Below are 10857 nucleotides of genomic sequence, written 5' to 3' on the forward strand. Positions count from 1 at the left end.
GAGCTTTGGTTGCTATGGTAAAATGAAGTTGAGGTCTGGTTGCTATGGTAAAATAAAGGCTGATGTTTTGTTGCTATGGTAAATGAAGTTGACAGCTGAATAGTTGCTATGGGCAAGAAACCGTTCTAATGTAAGACCCTTGTGATCAATGTGTCCTGATCAGCCTCATCCTACACAAACCACTCACAGAAAACGGGACCAATATGGGAATATACCTGTTCTGTTATATTTGTGTTTGTTTTCCATTTTGTTTTCTCTTCTGTTTGTACTTTGTCTCCAGTGACATAATTGTTGATTTTCGTCTCCCCTCAGGTTTCTTTATTCGGCCGTTCTACAAGATGATGTTGGGAAAACAGATAACATTAAAAGACATGGAGTCTGTGGTACGTGGGGCCATAAGAATCTGTACAGTATGTCAGGGCCCGATCACACAGCTGTTATATGGATACGTGGTGCCACGGAGACGGCCCATGTTACGCCTTAGTCCTATGGACGGCCCATGTTATACCCTTATGTTATATATGGGGGCCATGTTACGCCTTACTCATTTATAATCAGGATTTCTTAGATGAAATCTATGAAAAAAAAATCAGTGTTCCACCTTATGCTATATATTACATGTGTTCTCCCCTTTAAAACATTGGTTAGAGGGTACATGGAGACGCCATACGGTGCCACGTGGATTGCCTACTGCTCTGTGACGCCAATCTGTAGGGACTGTACAGGGCAGTAAGTAATAACGTCTGCCTTCTTGACCTTGTTAAATGGTGTTTTGGTTAAGGTCCAAGTCTTGAGACCGCTGTTGATCAGCACAGTGGTCCCTGAGCAGGCCAGCAAACAGTGCGTCTCCCCCTCAGCAAGTCATCCATGCGATCGGGGAAGGGACTGAAGCTTGTGCTAATCAATTCTGGAGCCAGACAGGCACCCAAGCGTTAGAGAGCCTCTATGAAGGGTTTCTCTAGTGTGTACTTTCTCCATTTGTCAGAGTACCTTCAGGTTAAGTAATTTGAGACCTCCCAGAGACTTTAAACATTGGGCCAGCAGCAATGACTGAGATGGTAGGACCTCCCCAGAGAGAAGACAGAGATGGTTTATTGCTATCTTTGCCCTCCTGACTGATGTATACACAGCACTGAATGAGCACTGTGTGAGTTTAGGAAGCACTTACAGTGCTTCCACCACCGAACCCAGCAATCATGTGATTCCTTCGGTACTGGGAGATAGGCAGACCCAGATCAGCTCAATAATGCAGGCAGTAGACTAAATTTGCCTTGTGGCTAATATGTCAGCTACAGGAAAAATCAGCTCTAAAAATATATTTAATATATTTTTTTGTTAATTCCTCCAAAAGATTTTTTTATGTCCTTGGATTATAGAATGTGTGAAATAAAAAAAATAAGAGGTCATGTTTTATAAAAAGGCCAAAATGGATTGAATATCCAAATGTGAATTTTTTTTTTTTACAATTTTAAAATATTAAGTCATGTATGGAAGAAAAGAAAAAGGTTCCTTGTAATAAAGGTTAAAATGGCCTGGTCTTCAGGTAGTTGGTTATCACAAAGTCTCTCCATACTTGGACACCCAGCGATCAGCTGTGATCTGTGGGAAAGCTGGCAGTAAGTGATGAGTTTTCCTGCAGCGCCACCACAGGTCAAGTGAGATATTACACAGTCCTCCTTCATATCATTGCGTTGTCCGTGTAATGCTGGACATGATGGGCTCTCCAGAGCGTAAGGGCACTCTGCAAAAACCTGACAACTGGATTTGTGTTGTGCAAAAACAAAAAACCTAGTAACCTTTCCAATCCCACTGGTCCCAGCGCATATTGTTGGGTTCTGCATGCTGTCGTCCATGTCTTGAGCGCGGGTCCGGATTAACGGGAGTATGTTTTCTTTGTTTAGGATAGTGAATATTACAATTCTTTAAAATGGATCTTAGAAAATGACCCAACTGAGCTGGATCTCAGGTTCTGTATAGATGAAGAAAACTTTGGTCAGGTACGTAAACCGTGAACGTATAGATAGACCGATATTAACGATGTCTTATAGAACCTACGCAATGTGCTAACACTTGTTTTGGATGCTCCTCTTCACTGTCATGTGTTACCCCATTGTTATAAGAGGGAGAAGCTGTTCTGCTGCTGGGGCCTAGATAGGCAGGATGATACAACTCTCAGCAGCAGTGGGGAGAGCGGTGGAGAGTATGAGCCACAAACTTGGCTGTAGCTATAGTGCATGCAAAGGTAGCCGACACACCCGGTGCCCGAGGGTCCCCGAAAGCCTGTCTGACGCAAAACTGCTACATTATGTAAGACACACGTTCCAGATAGTGGAGCCTGAAAGAGTCTGTAACTCAGGATCTCTACAAAGTTATACAAAGATCTCGCCACAGGTAGAAAATGGGAACAAAGTACAAAGTTGTACCCCCTGCCCAGCCGCCATTACATCATGGAATAATAACGTAAATACCTGAGTACAGATACCGGCGCAGCTGCTCATTTTATGAGATGTTTGAATGTAGGGGGTGAAAAGATCGTTATCGTATATCGTTCACCGCAGTAATATTTCTGCCTTTTGTTTCTCAGACTTATCAGGTCGACCTAAAGCCAAACGGGTCAGAGATGGTTGTGACAAATGACAACAAGAGGGAGTACATAGAGTGAGTGGGCGCATTGCTTTATAACTGTTTAACCTGTTAACACAAAAACATGTGCACACACACACAAAAGTACACACATTGTCCTATATATGTACATACACCATATACCAACATGTAAAAATACAAAAATCATATACATAAATATACACTATATACACTTGGATCACATCCATGCAAAGAAATGGACACAAACAGGTACACACACGTAAAGAATACACACACGACAAATACACACACGCGTGACAAATACACACGCGTAACAAATACACACACACACGTAACAAATACACACACGTAACAAATACACACACACGTAACAAATACACACACACAATACCCACACGTAACAAATACACACACGTAAAAAATACACACACAATACCCACACGTAACAAATACACAATAAATACACATGTAGCAAATACACACACATGTAACATACACACACGTAACATACACACACGTAACATACACACACGTAACATACACACACACGTAACATACACACACACGCGTAACATACACACACACGCGTAACATACACACACACACGTAACACACACACACACACGTAACATACACACACACGTAACATACACACACACACGTAACATACACACACATGTAACACACACACGTAACATACACACACACGCGTAACATACACACACATGTAACACACACACGTAACATACACACACACGCGTAAAAAATACACAATAAATACACACGTAACAAATACACACACAAGCACTATTACCGCACCCTCTTTACGCTGTCTACATAGAGCAGACGTTCATATACTATGCATTAGAGCGGCCATACCACCAAATATCCTGGATTCTGTAAAGATTACACTTGTACATCCGCACATTGCAGCCGTACACGCGTCGCATGGATTACCAGCACAGCTTCCACAATAATCACTGATTTGATGCTCGGCCTCCACCTTTTATCCTCCTGTGTCACCACTAATAAGCTGTGTGCAGTCTATTCATGGATCCACTCCTAGTGGAGTCATAGTAGGTTAGAGTAGCTGAGAACTTTTTTCTTTGTAGATTTGTTTTTGTTTTTTGTTTTTTTCTTTAGTGTATTTTTTTTTTTTATATATATTTACCCTCTCTATGCCAGCTCGGGTCAGACAGGTAATCACAGAGGTTCGTTGATTAAAATCTATGAGCATCGAGGTCTTCCTGTTGAGAGTATGACACAAGATGTGAGAATTGAGACCTTCTGCTGATTTGCCTACATGAAGTATCATAGATTATATCAGAGTTAGTCATTTGTTCTTTAGAATTCTGGCATATACTGTAAGATCTCAGCTTGACATTAATCTCTATAGATCCAGCGGGTGAAGCGTGCGGCACCAGACGAGGGGGATCAATTATATATTCACACTTTCTGGGTGTCATTTCACACATTTCTGTTTGATGGCTCCCCGGCTGTGCCGCTGCTCTAATGATTCCTGAGCTGAATCATCTGGGGATATAAAATGGAGACTATCCAGCCAAACCTTTTATCAGGGAATCATGAGGTCGACTCCTCTTCATTTCCAAGGCCTGAAGTCTCAGAAAATGTTTACAAAGCTGGTTAATGTGTTGTAGACTGTGGAGCCGTGTATGTAACTGAATGTATAAAATCTACATGAAGAGAACGGACTTCAATCTGTGTCATGGGTTCACTTACTTTTTATTTATCTTTACAGTCTTGTCATCCAGTGGAGATTTGTGAATAGGGTACAAAAACAGATGAACGCATTTTTAGAAGTAGGTAAACCTTTGTTTTCCATGTTGTATTTTTTTTTGATAAATTGCTATGTATTTGGTGTAACTTATGACCATTCAAAGCTATGGATACCAGTGGCGTAGAAAAAAATTATTTTTGTCAGTGGATATTTTTAAGGTAATACAATTTCACTAAGTTTGTCTTCAATTTTCGTTCATTCTTCTTCTGGCCCTCTGATATGTAGTTTGCAGCTGATTCAAGTTGCAGATTTTCTTTTTAAGCGCCTCTCTCAGTAATATAGGCTGAATGTAGAGTCTGTGTTTCCCTCCCAGTAATATAGACTGGATCTAACTTTTGTGTGTCTTTCCCAGTATTATAGACTTGATGTCAGGTCTGTGTGTCTCTCCCAGTTATATAGGCTGGATGTTAGGTCTGTGTGTCTCTCCCAGTAATATAGACTGGATGTGAGCTCTGTGTGTCTCTCCCAGTAATATAGGTTGGATGTGAGCTCTGTGTGTCTCTCCCAGTAATATAGGTTGGATGTGAGCTCTGTGTGTCTCTCCCAGTAATATAGGTTGGATGTGAGGTCTGTGTGTCTCTCCCAGTAATATAGACTGGATGTGAGGTCTGCATGTCTCTCCCAGTAATATAGGCTGGATGTGAGCTCTGTGTGTCTCTCCCAGTAATATAGGCTGGGTGTGAGGTCTGCGTGTCTCTCCCAGTAATATAGGCTGGATGTGAAGTCTGTGTGTCTCTCCCAGTAATATAGGCTGGATGTGAGCTCTGTGTATCTCTCCTAGTAATATAGGCTGGATGTGAGGTCTGTGTGTCTCTCCCAGTACTATAGGCTGGATGTGAGCTCTGTGTGTCTCTCCCAGTAATATAGGCTGGATGTTAGGTCTGTGTATCTCTCCTAGTAATATAGGTTGGATGTGAGGTCTGTGTTCCTCTCCTAGTAATATAGGCTGGATGTGAGGTCTGTGTGTCTCTCCCAGTAATATAGGCTGGATGTTAGGTCTGTGTGTCTCTCCCAGTATTATAGGCTGGATGTTAGGTCTGTGTGTCTCTCCCAGTATTATAGGCTGGATGTGAGGTCTGTGTGTCTCTCCCAGTAATATAGGCTGGATGTGAGGTCTGTGTTCCTCTCCCAGTAATATAGGCTGGATGTTAGGTCTGTGTGTCTCTCCCAGTATTATAGGCTGGATGTGAGGTCTGTGTTCCTCTCCCAGTAATATAGGCTGGTTGTGAGGTCTGTGTTCCTCTCCCAGTAATATATCCTGGATGTGAAATCGGTGTCTCTCTTCCGGTAAGGCTGGATGTGATGTTTTTGTGTATCCAGATTATTGATGTCTTCATTAACTCGTTTATCATCACAGCTTCTATCCTGCACTTATATCCTCTTCATGTGCTTTTCTTATCTGTAACATATTTTTTCTGCCCTCTCTGAGACTGTAGATCCTTTCTTCCTTCTCCAAAGTGACTATCTTTGTACAACCTCCTCCCCCCTTTCCTGCTGCTATCCCTTCATACTGAGAAAAGGAACGGGGAAGAGCAGAGTCAATCAGGAGAAAAAACTCTTATGCAAAAAAAAAAAGTTTAAAATAAATAAACACATATTCACTCCACTAGCACTCCTGTAGTAAATAACCTGGTCTCCTATTGGCTTCTCTACATCCGCCTCCAGCAATGATGTCTTGTCATATGTCACCTCTACAACCAATCACAGTGTTATCTTTATTTTTTATATTTCCAGGGATTTACTGAACTCATTCCGATTGATTTGATAAAGATTTTTGATGAAAATGAACTTGAGGTATGTACCATATATTCGGCTCCATTCTGCTGCTCTCCACCCCCATACCAGACCCCCACATACACAGACTCCTGTAATAGGAGCCATCGGTGTAACCGGTGTCAGTTCAGGTCATTTTGTCCCCCATCACTGGTGAGTGATATTATAGAGCAGTGGAAGGAACCGCAGCAACTCGGCCACGAAGTGAAGACCCCGTAACGCTACAGAACGGGGGCGAGGGCAGAAAAGTCAGCAACTCTCTGCTGACTCCATAACTGCAGAGCCCAGACCTCCTCTGGTGTAACATCAGCACAAGCACAGCACCTCTGCCTGGAGCTTCATGGCTATTCAGCTGCATGCAGCCGTACATCACCAAGCACAATGCCGAGTATTGGATGAAGTGGTGTAAAGTCGCCAACACTGGACTTGGAAAACGTGTTCTGTGCAGTGATGGAGCCCACTTCTCTATCTGCGTCTGATGGAGGAGTCTGGGATTGGACCGCATTGTGCCCGCTGTACAGATAGTGGAGGAGGATAACACTAGGGGCTGTTATTAGGGGACAGTTTGGGGAAGACCCTTCTCAGTTCTGCGGGTGGTGATCCATCTTACTACATTATGTTTTGTAGCTTCTGATGTGCGGCTTGGGAGATGTGGATGTGAATGACTGGAGGCAGCACACGCTCTACAAGAATAGTTACTGCCCGAACCACCCGGTAATCCAGTGGTACTGGAAGGTAAGTGATCCTTTATGGTCTATTTTGGAGGATACAGCAAATATGTTTCACACTGGACATATTTAAACCTATATATCTGTATAGAAAGGACCCTTTCCATATCTAGGACTTGCCAAGCCGTCTCCGACCCTTCTCTCCTGTACAAGAGAATCGTTTAATATCAACTCTCTATTTTTATTTTTTTTTCTTCGTTGTTGTTTTTTTGCTCCCCTTTTTCCACGAGCCATAACTTTTTTTTTTATTTAGTTTTTCCATCCACATAGCCGTACGAGGGCTTGGTTTTTACAGGACGAGTTGTACTTTTGAACATTTTTTTTATCATGTGATGCGCTGGAAATCAGGAGAAAATTCCAAGTGCGTTAAAATTGGAAAAAAAAAAAAAAAAAGTACAATTCCAGAATAGTTTTTTTGTATTTTCTATTTCCTATATTCACTATAAACTGACCTGATATGATTCCCTAGGTCAGTGCGAGGACGCAGATACCAAACATGTATAGTTTTTTTGTTAGTTTGTTTTTGTCGTAAGTGGTGAAAGAAAAATTCGTAAAAAAATGTTTTTGCTTTTGTCGTAATTTTCAAAGATTCATAATGTTTTCAGGATCTGAGGCTTGGTGAGGGCACGTATTTTTGCGTCCATAGCTGACGTTTTTCCTTATGCCATTTTGGGGTAGGTACGATGTTTTGATCTCCCCTCATTACAAATGTTGCAACAGCCCAAAAAAACAATTCTGGCATTTTGATTTTTTTCTCATTACGCAGTTTACCAATCGGATTTAATATTTTGTTAGATCGGCTTTTTCTGAACTCGGCAATACCAGATGTGTGTATTATAGGGTTCTTATTATGGAGCCCAGTTGTTCATCCTCACATTTTCTAGCCTCTGTCGCGTCATTATTGGATCCGTCTCTTTCAGGCCGTGCTGCTGATGGACGCCGAGAAGCGAATTCGATTGTTGCAGTTTGTGACGGGGACTTCTCGAGTGCCTATGAATGGTTTTGCAGAACTCTATGGTTAGTGTGATAAGTGGTGCCACGCTGGCGGTTCCTCTTAAAGAATAGAATGGCCGACCAGTCTAAAGGGGTTGTCCAGGACTGTGATGTTGATGACTTATCTGGTACATGGGAATGCCCTCCATACAGTGTACACAGATGTGTACAAATACTGCGGCTGCAAATAAAAAGACAAAGAAGCTTGGTGGTTACAGATTCTCTCAAGGAGCCACTTTGGCTTAAAGGGAATTGTTCACCGGGTTTTTTTCTTCTGAGAGCAGCATGATGTAGGGGCTGAGACCCTGATTCTAGTTATGTGTCACTGCTTCATTGGCGATCTGCACAATAAGTCTTCTTTTCTAATACCAACCTCAGCACCACAACAAAGGCCAATTCATATGTCCTGCTAGGGTATATGGACGTCATATAAAGGTTTCTCACTCGACCATTCGGGTCTTCCATGAACAGCTCCAACATTGGAGGACCTCATTCAACCAGTGTTATATCATTCCTAAATCTGAGCTCCTCTTGGTTCATTTATGACCACATCAAAGATGACCACTTCGTTGTGGTCTCTGGTCATAAATCGTCACAGAGGAGTTTAGAAAACAAAAACGATAAAGAGTTACAAACTTCTCAGATTGGGACTCACTGGACACGTTCTTGGTTCTGTAGGGAAAACCAGGGCATATAAAAGCAAAACTCTGCAACATTCTTAATGAAAAAATTGTAGACGTGTATTTAATAAAAAATAAAATCACAAAGGTGTCCATATCCTTAAACCCATTCATTGTGCTTTCCTTGTTTATCTCTGTAGGTTCTAATGGTCCTCAGCTGTTTACAATAGAGCAATGGGGGAGCCCGGATAAACTGCCCAGAGCCCACACATGGTAAGACCCCATTTCCTGCTGTACGATGCATGTACCTTGTATACAGGAAGATGGAGTCCCTGCTGTATATTATCAGAATATTACCAGTCACTGTCGAGTTCTGCCACCAGGTAAAAGGACAAATGACTGGACATTAAGGGTGACCTCTTCTAATTTATGGTAGGAGGCATTTCACACACCTCAGCTGCCACAGAACCTCTTCATGAAGCGTAAGGAACATATTCCTGTGCACCATTGACTAATTAAAAGAACCTTTCACCAAACACCTTGTCAAATAAAATGATTTTTTTTTTTATGTTGCCTCTCCCTTGCTTGCGGAGATATTAGCAAAGTATTTGGCACCTAATGAGTTACCTTTTTAGTTACCGTAAGTTCTTGTGGGTGGTGTTAGATATTTTTCACTGGGGGCGTGTACTAATTCTCCCTGTAGGATGCTGACCAATCATAAGAAGGCAGCAACATAGAAGTGCAGAAGGACCTTTGGTGATGTCATCAGGGTTACATGACCAGAGTCCACAGGTTCTGCCAGCCGGAGTGTGCAGACGAAAGAAGCAATGAAGATATACTACACAGAAGTGTGGAGCTATTAACTCCAGTTAAAGGGAACCTGTCACCAGAAAAAAATGCTACAGGGAGTAGAAGTACACTAATAACTTTAGCTACGTTTAAGTGGATGTTAACTCAATGGGTGCCCAATATTTGATTGCTAAAATCTTCGCAATAGAGAGACAAAATAAAAAATAAATAAAACACTTTTATTCCACCGCTCAGCCATCATGTGTGTAATTCAACACAAAACATTTGGCGACAGGCTTTCTTTAAAGGGTTGTTCCCAAAATATCAAGTTGTCTCTGAGAATTGGGGATGACTTGCTGATCACAGGGGGATCAACTGTTGGGACCCTCAACAATCCTAAGACTGACGTTCTGCAGATCTCCACCTGCAAGGAGCCGTGGATCACTCCATTCATTGTTCATGGGACTGTCGAAAATGGCAATCCTATGTGCGGCAATCCCTTACACGAGTGATGGCGGAATGTGCGCACCTCAAGAATGAGCTCTGCAGAGAGGTTGGTCCCCCCAGTAATAATTGGTGGGGCTGTAGGTAAGTTAGCCAAGAATACTATACAGCAGTGTCCCCTACTGGTGACGAGCAGTTACTACATGATGTCACCAAATAAGAAAACGTTCTGTTTTGTGGATCCAATTTCACACGGAGCAGCCTCTGCCGTGACTCCTATTGTGGCTCGTCATCCTCATCATTGACTTTTCAGACCCTTTAGTAACACACTCTTCTTTTTGTGTCTTTGCAGCTTTAACCGTCTAGATTTACCTCCCTACGACTCCTTTGAAGATTTACGAGAAAAGCTTCTCATGGCGGTGGAGAACGCTCAGGGATTCGAAGGCGTTGATTAGCGAGGGACTCCCTTTTTTTTCCCCCTGCATCTTCTAAAAAAATAAAAATAAAAAAATGAGTCTTTCGCCTGGAAACCTATGACCCGGACATTGCCACTGATGAACCAGAGACGTTTGCAAGATGAAAGAAAAAAGAAAAAGAAAAGAATTTTTATATTAAAAAAAACAAACAAACAAACAAAACTCTAAAAGAGGATAAAAAAAACGTTCAGGAAAGTAAAGGACGAAAGTGGCGCCGTTTTGTGCCATGGATACATTGTATCGGTTTACGTAGCGAAGTCAGATCGTTCTATTTCACGATTGCTACAATTTTACCTTTGCCTGCGGGTGTAAATGGAAGGCAACGGCTTCTTTGCTGAGATTTTGCTGGTAAGATGGTACAACTTTAACTCGGGCGCAAGCCGAGGCGTCACTGTGCCAATTGTGAACCTTTTTTTATTTTTTTTGGTCTTTGACAAAGAGCCCCGTGGCGCTGGTTCTGCAGTGCAGCTTGCTCAGTGCAGGCGTCCGGAGCTACGAGACTTGTTGGACGGTACTTGTCCCATCGCTACGTCTATCGCGAGCTGTTCGTTGTATACTTAGATTACATTTCAGGAGGACTTTCTCTATTTATGTGGTGCCGGCCCTTTAAATTCGTATTTTGCAGACTTCCT

General features: G+C 42.2%; 1 protein-coding gene across 19 annotated transcripts in view; it reads left to right on the plus strand.

Annotated features, from left to right (window-relative positions):
• The window catches only part of NEDD4L (NEDD4 like E3 ubiquitin protein ligase), a 291147-nt gene extending 280799 nt beyond the window's left edge, over positions 1-10348 (plus strand). For all 19 annotated transcript variants that reach the window (XM_077282677.1, XM_077282730.1, XM_077282720.1 and 16 more), the window contains 9 exons: positions 313-383; positions 1902-1997; positions 2585-2658; positions 4364-4424; positions 6137-6196; positions 6803-6910; positions 7824-7920; positions 8717-8789; positions 10102-10348. In XM_077282677.1, the coding sequence (XP_077138792.1) occupies positions 313-383; positions 1902-1997; positions 2585-2658; positions 4364-4424; positions 6137-6196; positions 6803-6910; positions 7824-7920; positions 8717-8789; positions 10102-10204 (743 nt within the window). In that variant the 3' untranslated portion in view covers positions 10205-10348. The remainder of the gene's footprint in view (positions 1-312; positions 384-1901; positions 1998-2584; positions 2659-4363; positions 4425-6136; positions 6197-6802; positions 6911-7823; positions 7921-8716; positions 8790-10101) is intronic.
• The last annotated feature ends 509 nt before the right edge of the window (positions 10349-10857 follow it).

The sequence above is a fragment of the Ranitomeya variabilis genome, chromosome 1 (genome assembly GCF_051348905.1).
Source record: "Ranitomeya variabilis isolate aRanVar5 chromosome 1, aRanVar5.hap1, whole genome shotgun sequence".
In the NCBI taxonomy this organism is placed as follows: domain Eukaryota; kingdom Metazoa; phylum Chordata; class Amphibia; order Anura; family Dendrobatidae; genus Ranitomeya; species Ranitomeya variabilis.